The sequence below is a fragment of the Spodoptera frugiperda genome, chromosome 16 (genome assembly GCF_023101765.2).
Source record: "Spodoptera frugiperda isolate SF20-4 chromosome 16, AGI-APGP_CSIRO_Sfru_2.0, whole genome shotgun sequence".
NCBI lineage: Eukaryota > Metazoa > Arthropoda > Insecta > Lepidoptera > Noctuidae > Spodoptera > Spodoptera frugiperda.
In genome coordinates, this window is record NC_064227.1 from 3,450,472 (window position 1) to 3,463,749 (window position 13,278).

The 13,278-nt window shown below is 41.1% G+C and overlaps 1 protein-coding gene across 1 annotated transcript in view; it reads left to right on the top strand.

Moving 5' to 3' along the window:
- LOC118280642 (endothelin-converting enzyme homolog) overlaps positions 1–13,278 on the top strand; it is an 84,444-nt gene that overhangs the window by 21,554 nt on the left and 49,612 nt on the right. The window contains exon 2 of the mRNA XM_035600908.2: positions 6,449–6,559. Within this exon, the coding sequence (XP_035456801.1) occupies positions 6,449–6,559 (111 nt within the window). The remainder of the gene's footprint in view (positions 1–6,448; positions 6,560–13,278) is intronic.

Genomic DNA, 13,278 nt, shown 5'->3' on the forward strand with positions numbered 1-13,278 from the left:
CTCCGGTGATGACGATGATTTATGAAAAAGCCTACACTTGTTCATGCCTCTGCCTGTAGTCACACGGAGTCTGCAATTGTGCCCAGTATACGGCAATAGATTCACTCCCTATTACATGAGACTTATAATTTCAAGTGGGGAAAAGTGGGGATACACGTTCGGGGATAAAAGGTGTGACAACACATCACCTAGACTTGTTCATGCTGATGGGCGGGATTAGCCGATGCACAAATATACTGAATGGGGTCTCAAATGCACCGCATGGTGGTATTACTTTTTTGTATTAACAATAACAATTCTTAAATTTATGTTTGACATTGAAACTGAATTTCATTAACGACTTATCAAAAAGTTGTACTTACTCCAATGATAATACTTTAAATATTCCTACTACTCGTACTATCTATTTACCAACTTCCGAAATCCCGTTCTTATCGCAGAACACAAATAGCATCGCGTTTAACAGCTGTAATAAAACGACTACTAAAGAGAACTACTTTCGCCTAAATGATAATTTTATTTACGAGGAACAATAGCCGTAAATATAATTTGATGACTTTCAATCAAATGGGTTTAGTATGGCCTTCTTTGCCTGCCAAACCTCCGGGTTTAGTTTGAAAACACGTCGATACGATATTGTATTGGAAATAACTATTAAATATTATTAATAACCAGTTATTAGGGTTAATCATTTTCTGTTCATACATAATTATTATTATTCACTAGCTTCTGCGAGCGGCTTCGCTACGAGATCCCGTAGGATAAAAAGTGTCCTATGTGTTAACCCCTCTTCTTTATACTATGGTGTTAATCCAGACCATGATCTACCCCTGTTCCATATTTCGTCCCGATCCTTTCAGCTATTTTGACGTGTTTGAATAACAAACATAAACAAAAATACACAAACTCACAAAAATATACAATAGAATTCTACATAACGACATCTAATTTATCAAATTCAAAATTATATAAAATTCTTTACGCAAGTAAAATTCGATTTCAAACTGTTTGATACAAAAAGAAAAGGATTCAGTACCTAACATTTGTTATAATAAAAATCATATTTTTTCTCAGAAACATTTCGTTGGAGACATACCTAAGTAACAAATAATCGATTGGAAATCCTTTACAAGGTCGGTCTCGTTTTCGAGAATCCTCATCTCTGTTCATTTTTTATGTTCAATATTCTTTGAGTGCTCAAGGAAAACTTGAGACGATTATTTTTGTATATTCAAGAGAGATACTACACTGGAAATAATGAGACATCCGAGGCTGCCTAAATGTCGAGTCGTCTTGAATTTTCTGTACCTAAATTTAGGACTGTTGAGTCTACATAAGAGGGTTTGCCACAATTTCCATTCCATTTGGCAGGCGGGTTGGTGATCACTGATTAATAGGTCAAAGGTATATTTTATGAACGTCAGTACATCATACAATCAATACTATAAAAGCTGACCACTGATGGCCAGCGCAGCGCACGGTCTTGAGTTGTAGTTGAGGCGCCCGCGCGCTTGAAGCATGCGGGCCACGTGCTTTCTGCTCACCGACAGCGAGCCGGCGGCGAGTCAGTCGGTGGTGAGCCGGCCCTCTAGGCGCAAGCGAAACACCGTCGCAGCGGCTCGCTTACTGCGAGCTTGCACCTAGCGGGCGACGCGCCGTAAGCACGCTGGCAGCTAGCGGTAGCCACAATTCGAAACACCGTGCCAGAGCCGTGCTTGTTAAGTGTATTATGACTAATGTTTTTCAGAGAGCCCGGTATTTGTCAAAGATAATCTAAATCTTTACTTTTGACACTCACGAAAAGAGGAGGACACGTTTTAAAGGTTTTCGACGCTACCAAGAGTATGTTCACCTCAAAATAAAACCAGCTATATTTTAGTAAAACTAAAAAAAAAAATATTTATAATTATCACACTCCGACACTGTCCTTCAAGTTTCCAACTTAAGCTTGAAACAATAGCAATATTATAGTTGGTAAAACAATTGTGCTCCATACAAGAGCTGCTTAACCTCAAAAATTTGACGTCAACTACTACTGTTTGGAACAAACCAAATAAGCTTTTGCAACTTATTCATATGATATTTGTTTGGTTAGATTTTCGGTTTATAAACTCAGTAATAGCGTAGAGTTTGAAATTGTATAATAATATGTGGCAATGGACTCACTCCTACTAATAACAGGACAGACAGACAGTCAGTCAGGACTCAAAACTAGTTAAAAGTTGGTCAAATGTTGGTGCATTAATATTATATGTTCTGTATTACCCTTTGAGGATTATATGACGTGACGCATATTTTATAACACCAACAAATAATTTTAATATCTTCTCATTTCGAGAAGAAACCATATTTCATTTTCAATACGGCAACATTGTTTTTCATAGTTTTTGGCATGAAATGTCTGGACTTTATTAGATGAAATAAACTTTACTTTATGTTTAATCTTAATAATTTATGACGTCCATTAGTTAATATCTACAAAATTTATAGTAGGTAGATATACTTTGAACAGTACCCTTAGTGGATGAAGAGTATTAACGCTTCGAGTTTGCTTTACGTTTAAAATAATTGAAACGAGAGTGCGTTCGGTGCTCTAATTGGCCAGCTCGAATAGCCAGCCAATCAGAGATCCGAACATGCTCTCGTTTCGAATATTTTAAACGTAAAGCAAACTCGTACTAATAGGTACAAAAGGTGAAGGAAAACATCGGTACAATACCTTTTTTTTGAGGGGAAAATTATCCAATTACTTTCCCGCCATGGGTGAGGTGAGAGAGTGTCCGACTCTCACTAACTAAAACCCACCCCGTTCCTGTCCCTTCCTGCTTCTGATTTGAGCCACAACTCCGGTAACCCGTTCGGAAGCCCGCAGGTCGTCAGGAAACCTATGCTTGTAATTTCTTTCTTCGAAATCGCTAACCCGCATTGAGCAACCGTGGTTATTAATGCCCAAACCTCCTCGACGTGAGAAGAGGACTTTGGTCAGCAGAGGCCTTTTATAGGCTGTTGATGCGACGATTGTCATTTATTTACGTTAGTTGATCCACAAAATATGACATCATGCATTTAATTCCCGAAGGATTACACTCCTTTTTAAATTAATGTATTAACATAAGTATATACTACTGTATACACCGTCGGCTTATTGCAAGAAATCATTAACTGCAAAAAATCACTTAATACGTTTTTATCTATAGTGGACTTATTTTGGCACATTCTACAAAATGCAAAAACAAATTTCATCAACGTAGTTATATTTAGGATAATATATGCAAATCAGCAACCAACCAATAGTTACTTTATTCAAACTAAAATACCGTTTATCTCAGAATAGTGGATATGTCACATAGGTAATGACTTCTTGCAATAAGCCGACTATACATGTATAGAAAGTGTTGCACCAATATAATGAGAAAATCTTAACACGTTCAAATGTATAAGTACCACGTAGTTCTTGATCTTTATCTCATTCACTACACTACAATAAATAAGATCAAACGCTCTCAAAAGTTTAATGATGGCAACATGCGCACGATTGCCAATCTGGATCATGCGCTTTACACTGAGTACCTCTTATGAATCGATTCGTTGTTTCTGTAGTAGACGTACTTACTTATGTACATAGATACGTTGTTGTTTGTTTTCAGTCAAGGATATGGTTGCTGAAATAATATTTTTCAATCATCTTACGTGTTTTAGCAACTGTAGAAAAAATGTAAGACCTATGTATACAGCTGAAGAGCTTATTTGTTTGTTTGAAGGCGCTAATCTCTGGAACTACTGTTTAGATTTGAAAAATTCTTTTTGTGTTGGATATTCCATTTATTGAGGAATACTATAGGGTACAAAACATCAAGTTTACATGCGATGGATAATCCAAATCCCAACGAACATCAGTTAGGCAGAAAGCCACGATCATCCTCGAAGGCACGATCACCTCGCTTGGTCGGAGGATCCTTCTTTTCTTAGGGAACTTCTCACTGTTCCCTAAAATAGTATAATAGGCAATAATAAAACTGGAAATGTGGGACACAAACGTATACCTGTGTGTCTGCAGTTTTCAAAGCCCTTTCTGTGTTGTCATTAAATTGAGAATTTCCGTCAAAATACGAGTAATGAGATCAATGGGATCTTCCGTTGTAGGTAGGTATGTACGTATTAATAAATTAACACCATGCGTATTTGTGAATTTATGTGAAAAATTTATGCAAAGTATTAAAAAGAAAAACTATTGTTACATTAGGAAGGATTTTTTTTTTTTTTTTTCTTGAGGGGGAAAATCATCCAATGACTTTCTCTTCTTGGGAAAAGCGAGACGGAGTGTCAGACTCTTACTGACAAAATACCACTTCATTCCTACTCCTGCTTTTCGAGCCGGAGCCCCGGTAAACCCGCTAGGTAGTCCGCAGCTCCGGATTAAGCATCAGCCCTACTGGGCCCCATCTGTGGTGGTCTGATGGCTCTTTGAGCCGCGCGCGGAAAGCGCCGCACGCACGGGTCTGGTTCTGGTCGGGCGGCGAGCTACCCTTGCTCGCCGTCCGCAGGCCCGCACTTACGGTGGCCGGAGATCGTCACGCGATCCCCGACGCCCGGAGTGTCTTTTCGGCTAGGGCGTGAGGAAGTTCGTTCCCTCATCCCGCCTCCTCCTTAGCTAGCATAACTGCTTCGCAGAAGGAGGAGACGGCATCCCAGTCCCCCTCGCTCCGCACCATGGTCTGAACCATAGCCGGACGCGAGAGGTCGCCGTCGCCGATCATTTCCCTGAGGGCACGGCGGTGCTCAGCCCACGCAGGGCAGACCGCAATGTTCCACCGTGTCCTCCGGGCGGTCTTCGCAGTGATGACACCCGGGCGTTTCCTCCCGCCCAATCAAAAACAGGAACCTACCGAAACTCCCATGTCCGGTAAGCACCTGCGTCAGGCGGTAGGTATGGCGCCTCTCTAGCCACTCCTCAAAGAGGGGTTTACCGCTGCAATGACAGCGAGCCCAGCCCTCGGTTGCGACAGTCGTTGCTGCCAATCCGCCATGAGATCGCGCCGGAGCTCGTCCCGCCACGCACTAATCTGGCGCGGCAGCGGAGTTTCGCCCCGGCGACGCGCGTCGGCGCGCAGACTAAAGACGCGCGCGAGCACTTTCGCCTCCAAATCCCACGGCGGTAATCCGGCAAGGAGGTTCGCCGCCTCCCCGGAGATCGTGCGATATCCACGGATCACTCGGATGGCCATGACCCTCTGGGACGTGAGCAGCGTCCGAGTTGGCCGCCGCATCAGGTTCGGCGCCCACACAGGGGCGCCGTAGAGGGCCATGGACCGCACGACCCCGCATACAACCTCCGGCAGGAGGCATTTGGCCCTCCGAGGTTGGGCAGGAGCCGCTTAAGCGCAGCCCCCGTCCGTTCCAACTTAGGAGCCAAACGTCGGAAATGCTCCACGAAGTTCCATCGACTGTCGAGGACGAGTCCTAGGTACTTCATCGTCGTCTCGATGCCGATGGTAACCCCTCCTGCCGTTATTTGGGACCCACCTGGAGGTGGCGCGTTCCCGCGGCCATGAAAGCACATGGCCTCGGACTTGTGGAGCGCCACCTCGAGTCCCAATTGCCGGATCCTTGCAACGACTATCGCAACCGCTGTCGTCATTAAATTGGCCGCCGCCTGGTGCGACCTCCCGTGCGCTAGCACCAGCGTGTCGTCGGCGTAGCAGATTACATTAGGAAGGGATAATTTTCGTATTTCCTTCTTGACAATGCAATTTTTCCGAATTTTTATTCCTGTACTTTTAAACAATATTTTATAGGATAACGTATTCGTCTTATGGGGCCAGAGAAAACTAAAGAATAAAACAATAATAAATATTGATCAAGTAGGTACAATGAAAACCACAAAAATAATTATAAAATCTTCGCATATTTTTATCCTATAATAAATAATCGTGTTTTTGTAAAAAACATCTTAAAAAGTTCATCGAAAAACGGCGAAAACACTTCAACTTGAGTTAAAAACTTTTCATGTTATTTTCATTCAAAGTTTAGCCATAAAATGCTACATCTGTAGCATAACTAAAAGAAACATTATTCATTTATTTTATGAAACTGGAATTTTAAAATTGGGCGATCCAGGATTTTGCATTTGGCAGTTGTAACAACTTTTGCTAAAGGTGCTTTTCTACGAGAGATGTGCTATGCAACGAAGATGAAATAGCTAAGCTGTGAAACTATGTGACCGTTTCCACTGATACTAAGCTATGTAGCTGAGTAACTGTGCGAGGAAGATGCGCAGCTCGAGTATGCGATGTGTCGATAGCCATCCATAGCACGCATCTCTCCATATAAAAACATCATACTTTAGCTAAGTCAGTTACTACCAGTGCTATGATAATTATGTCATTAAAAGTCTGTATTTTTTCTTCAGAGAGTAATCAAGTAGCTGTAAGATTTTTTCTTTCTCCAGATGGCACGTTACAAGAAGACGGGTTTTATGGATGATGACGCCGGCAGTGTGAGCTCCATACAGCTGAACGAGGGGGTTCGGTCCGGAGGTACCCACATACGGTACCATATGGTGAGTACTAAGCCTAATTTACCTTTTTTTTTAACGTTTATAAGTCTGCGTTTGGCCACCAACCCATTTACTGCCTGGACGGCTACCTTTATCCTATCCTAATTTACATTACCTTTAGGACAGTTTATTTCAATTGGCTTCATGATGTTCGTCGTTGCTGTGTCGTGTGTCTCGTAATTCATAATTGTGAGCTCTTGGTGTGACTTGAAAGTAGTCGAATTACCTCATCCAATAGTTATGTGGGTAAACAGTGATTGAAATGAGTAATTGAATATGTCTCTACAAGTGTTGTAATGCAATAGCTTTACGAATTCAAGAAATCTGTAATCTAACTTCTGGATATTAGCAAAGACTTTTATTCTTTGTTAGATCTCAATTATTTATATTTAACACTAGCTACTTCCGCGCGGTTTCACCCGCACTGCTCGGTTCCTATTGATCGTGGCGTGATGATTTATAGCCTATAACCTTCCTCGATAAATGCGCTATCCAACACAAAAAGAATTATTCAAATCAGACCAGTAGTTCCTGAGATTAGCGCGTTCAAACAAACAAACAAACAAACAAACTCTTCAGCTTTATAATATTAGTATAGATATTCCGGTGCAATTATAATTTACTTTTCAACTATATTAATGCGAAATGAACGCAATGAACACGAAGGTTTTTAGCACAAATCTGAAGTGGCCTATTGCGAAACAAAATCATCAAAAACCAAAGCGACAGTAATGCCTGCCCTAATTAACTGATGGTCAATGAAGATTGGAGTGTAGGACAATGCCACAGCTGTTGCGTAGTGGCGCTAAAAGCCATTCATTGATGGCTCCAATCAGTCATCGAGGCTAAAAGCTTCCATTTCCCATGAGAGTGGTTTACATAGTAATCTATAGTAGCTGTTATAACTTGCACAATATAGTGGTGATTGGAAAAATATGGTTTTTGTTGGGCAATGGTCTGGTTATAGAAACGTACTATATTATACTCTTTTGGCTAGTAAGTGCAGTTAGACATTAATTAGGAAAGAAATAAAAAATAAATACTTTTTTTTTTGAGGTAAGAAAATTCCTTCAATGGCTTCTCCCACCTTGTGACCGAGTGTCAGACTGTTACTGATCGAAAATCACCCCGTTTCTACTCCTGCTCTTCGAAGCGGAGCCGTGGCAACCTGTCAGCTTTTCTGCAGCTCTGAATCGGGCATTTTTAAAGTCTTTTGTTTTCTGGAGCCTTTTCCTTTTATATTCTGTAAGAAAAATACTCATATAGTTATAACCATATATATTTATGAGTACCATAATTTTTATACTTCAGTATCACCAAAAACCAGAAAAATGCATCAAAATATTTATAACGTTTCTCTTCAGTTTCATGTAACACAAAACTTGACGCATTACTCGTACCACCAAAACATTACGCCTGTAAAACTAAAAATAACCCCATCTTAACTGGTTTTAATTAACTGTAGTGTTGTAATATTTCTGTTTTCGACTAATTACGGCAACACTGAAACATGGCTTGACGCCATTTTGTTAAGAAGACAAATGACAGACGAACGCGACTGGCATGCTTAACTTGAGAATTTTGGTATATTTAAAAGTATGTCTCGGTTGGGGCGGTAAAAGGGCAACCGGCTGTCGCGTAACGTGTAGCAGGTTGGAAGCCCGCATGGACCAACTCTTTGCATGATCCACAAATTGTTGTTTCGGGTCTTAATTAGATAATATCAGATCGATCAGTCATCAGAAAGTGGGTAAAATTTTACTAAATTACACCCAAACCAACACACAAACAGGGCAAGGTAAATAAAAGTGTTAAATAATAAAAACAGTCGCGTCTTACATAAGAGACATTATTTGCGCAATTGTTAAAGCAGCTACCATTTCCACAAAACGGCTGCGAACAAATTTATTACAAAATTGAACCATAATTTTAAACAAATTAGTTTCTAAATTGCGTGACTGGTGTTCGCAGTAGCGGGAATGGAAATGTACCACGATTTAAGGCTTCTCCCTAGGGAATATAACCTAAGTTATGCTTTTAGTACGGTACAGGGTCGGACTGGAGGAAGGTTTCGGGGTCCCAAGACTAAATAAAGTACATAGTAAAGAAGTAACATGACATTAGACCTTTTATTCATTGTATTGGACGACGAGAAATGCACGTAGTAGCAAGGTACTACCCATTTCTTACCTTGTTGTATAAAAAATGATGTAACAGGTAATGTGTATAATGCTATCCCTAAAATACTGAGACAACCATAAGAGCCTCCGCTGTTTTTTATCCAACCACAGAACCAAACCAAAATTCCTTAAGTGTCCTAATCAAATCAAATCATCTTTATTGTGGACTATAGGTATGCATCATAAATACAGGTCTTAAATAATAATATCTACTATAAGTGGGTACAGCAAAGATGTCGCATTGCTTTTCATCAGCAACATCAATGTGACCAAAGATGGAGCACGCCTACCTAAGAGCAACCCGTTCACTCGGGACTTCTTGGGGCCCAGCTAACAATAGCTACCCTGACTATATGACCAGTTCGACTCTGCTACGTTGTTTTATATTCTACAACTGACTCAAATGTGCAGTGAATAAGAAAACAGGATTTGTTTTAGAACATGGTTGATGTTATTAAGGTTGAATTTGCTTGTGATTTGTAAAATTACGTGATTTAGGTATTGTTATTGTTCTTTGAGCAAATAAAAAATATATTTGTGAGGTATATTTTTGTGCCACTTATTTTAATGTTCTTAGGTGTAAAGTGAGTGCACAGTTCGAATTTCTGTACCCTTGGTACGAGTTTGTTCCCTCGAAACAAGAACTGCTAGGGAGTGGAACTCCTTGCCGGAGTCTGTGTTTCCTGATGGGTATAACCTGGGTGTCTTCAAAGCCCGAGTGAATAGGTTCTTATGGGCAGACGTGCTCCATCGTAGGCCGCATCATCACTTACCATCAGGCGAGATAGCGGTCAAACGTCGGCCCATTTAACATAAAAAACAAGGGTTCTGATTGGTTGGTCCATTCGAACCGAAAAACAAACTCTTACCTGCCTTCTGAATTTTGTCACGGAGCAAATTAGTCATACATTGAGCATTGCTCAGTGGATTTCATTCATATGGTACGTTGCCGCATGAAGAGATACGTGTCTGCTGTTCTGTCAATGTTGATAAGAAAACTCTAGAAACTATATAGGATCTTTTGCTTTCTCAATAGTGCCTTTAGTTATCTATTAGGTATGTTTTCTATTCCTAGATATGTAGGTATCTAGGAGTTCTTTACAGTACTTTTATCAATGGACTCTATTAAAAATCCACCACCCAATCGTACAAATCTCTCCGAAATATCAATTTCTATATACCTATCGGAATATGACGGAAATTGGGCCGAGTTCCAATTTACTGGCCGATAAACGGGACAGCCCTATTACAAATAACGTCGGAACAATACGAGCGCCTGGACGGTGCTGATAGGCAATATGTTGCGTCCGTGCTATTAACTGTCTCCTATTTAATGTAGGCGTTAGTGTGATGGTGATTTTATTTTTGTTTAACGTGTGTTTTATAGAAATCTATTCGGGTGCTTTTATCTCTTCGGGTAAGTTATTGCAATTTCGAGTAAATGTTAAGCATAAACTTTCATGTTAAATCTCCGAGTCGGGGAAAAATAGGCGATTTTATATTTCTTTTTCGATTCATTCTCAATGAAGCTCAATTTAATATTCAAATGCCACCTCAAATTTCGTCTACATACGTGTACGAAAAAGCGACAAACTCAAAAACAATATTTTCATACGTAAACGAAATACAGTGCATATTGCTTGCTACCTGTCTCCAACGCGATCATTAATCCCCCAAAATTATTCATAGCCATCCCTCATTAAAAACTAACTCCGGAGCAGTTTCTCAAAGAATTTTCGAGACGTCATTCCCCAATAAATTTACGTTCAGTATCTTGAAACTTCAGCCGTTTCATAACAAGTTTTCACCTTAGAAATTTTGTTTAATAAAGGTAAGCGTCCACAGGCCCGCATCGCTGGGCTCGCTGTCATCGCAGCGGTAAGTCCCCTCTTTGAGGAGTGGCTAGAGAGGCGCCACGGCGTCCTCACCTACCGCCTGACGCAGGTGCTTACCGGACATGGGAGTTTCGGTAGGTTCTTGTTCCTTATTGGGCGGGAGGAAACGCCCGGGTGTCATCACTGTGAGGACCGCCCGGAGGACACGGTAGAACATACGGTGGCGGTGTGCCCTGCATGGGCTGACCACCGCCAAGTCCTCAGGGATGTGGTCGGCGACGGCGACCTCTCGCGCCCGGCACTGGTTCAGACCATGATGCGGAGCGAGAGGGACTGGGATGCCGTCTCCTCCTTCTGCGAAGCAGTCATGCTAGCTAAGGAGGAGGCGGGGCGCGTGAGAGAACAAACCTCCTCACGCCCCAGCCGTCGCGAGAGACACTCCGGGCGTCGGGGATCGCGAGACGATCTCCGGCCACCGTAAGTGCGGGCCTGCGGACGGCGAGCAAGGGTAGCTCACCGCCCGAACAGAACCAGACCCGTGCGTACGGCGCGTAGCGTTCCGCGCGCGCCTCAACGTCCGATGCGTACAGATGGGGCCCAGCAGGGCTGATGCCTGATCCGGAGCTGCGGACTACCTTAAGCCGGTTGTCGCCACGAAGTGACTTATATAAGAAAGTACGTTCTGAAGGAATCCCTATAAAGTTTGCACGTTATTGGACTTGGGATTGTTTGAGGAGACGAGAGCTGGGGTGAAATTTAACTTGGGCTGTTGCTAGTCGCTGTTTTGGTGGTGATAAGGCTTAGGGCAAGGCCAAGAAAGAACTAGGTTCGATGTTATCTATGTGCTTATCGGTGGGTCTAATATTATTTTTATGTTATTATTTTATTAATAAGTCTTACATATAAGTCTTACATTCTGTCTCCTGCATTAAATTCACCGAGTGAAGTGGAAACTATCAATTTCTTTTTCTTGTCCTCTAACAATGTCTTCTGATTTATTTCGTTGCGGGATCCAAGACAGGCATTCATGTCCCTGGGACGTGTCGGACTTCAGTGTTCCGGTGTTTTCAAGGTTGTATCTACTGTAGGTCCTGACTTACAGGGGTTATAGCGGTATGGGAGGTTGTGGCGGGTTGTCCCAAAAAAAACGTCTTACATAATTAAGACTAATTACTACGATATAAAACCTAAAGTTCTTTTAATTTTCATTCGATATTGGAACTGTTTGGGATTATTAACATTACCGTACCTATACAATATACTTCACATGATATTTAGAGAAATATCAAATAATAAAAACTCTATCTGAATATCAAAATTAAATTCCCATGTTAAGAGCCGTGAAGTAGCGAAACTGTTATCTAATTTTCCATAAATTCATAAATACATAATAATATGTCTATATTTCTTTGCAAATTGTAAATAACTCATAACTTAAAACTCTATGAAAATAACTACAGAAAATAATAATTACAGTTTACATTGAACAAATACTTCAGAATCGATTGCTCGTTGATGCCTGTCGATGCTCAGAAATTGCAGCCGAGCCAGTTGGCAGGTCAGCTTATATTGATCTCCTCTCGGCTATGACGGGCCTTTGTCTCTGGGAAGCCACTCTATATTCTTTTCAGCTTTTTTAACATACAAGTGCTTACCTACCTGCCATGTTTTACTGTTTTTTTTATAAGAAATGTGGTCTGCAAGAGCGATTCAGAACACCAATTTGTAGGTAGGTAATGTAAAGTGTTGCTTCATACGGAGACTGATTTGACGTAATAGAAGGTATAATTATGTTGCTTTTTAAAAAAATAATACATAAAGTATCCAGCCTTTCTTTGTCGAAGAAAATAATTAAATATCTCTAGTATAAATCTAGGTATACATTTTTAGCTAATAGAGAGAGTGAGAGAGAGTTTTAAGTCTGAAAATGCCAGTATTTCGTTATACCAAATCGAGACCATTTTCAGTTTTTATCTAAACCTGCTATAATGATCCTAATAAATCCAAATTTTTGTGTGGGAGAGAGCCATGTTTCCGCACGAATAGGCCGGCTCGTGTAACCACAGCCTCGTAGAAAACCGACGTGAAAAAACTTGCGTTGTGTTACGTTGTGCGAGTGAGGTTACCGGAGGCCCAATTAACTTCCCAATCTTTCCAATAACCTCTCTCTAACCTAACCCCCAAAGGACCGGCAACGCACTTGTAACGCCTCTGGTATTTCAAGTATCCATAGGCGGCGATTGCTTACCATCCGTCGGCTCGTTTACCGGCTTATACCATAAAAAAACAACTCAACATCTCTTCTTAACCCCAGAACTTCCACAACACAACCTTTACATCACTGCCGGGATACAACCACAACACATATATTGACATACAATATAATTCACGAGCAAATGTTGACTATACCAATGTGCAAAGACAGACAGACGGATTCGCAACCTTCTTATTAGCGAAGCATATTTGTTTAACATTTTAGTGGGTACACGTATCTATTGTTTCTGCTGTACATTTCCACCAGTATTTAATTAGATGGTGGGTGATGGAAACTAGAGATGTAGTGCCTATTTCATAGACCAAATATATATAATAGACCTCAATCCAAAAGCTTTAGATTATGTTATCGGCTCACGTAATGTTTTGACGAAGAACTCGACTAGTTTCAAGCCATGCTAGAGGCTCATATTCATGACCAGCATTCCGCGAC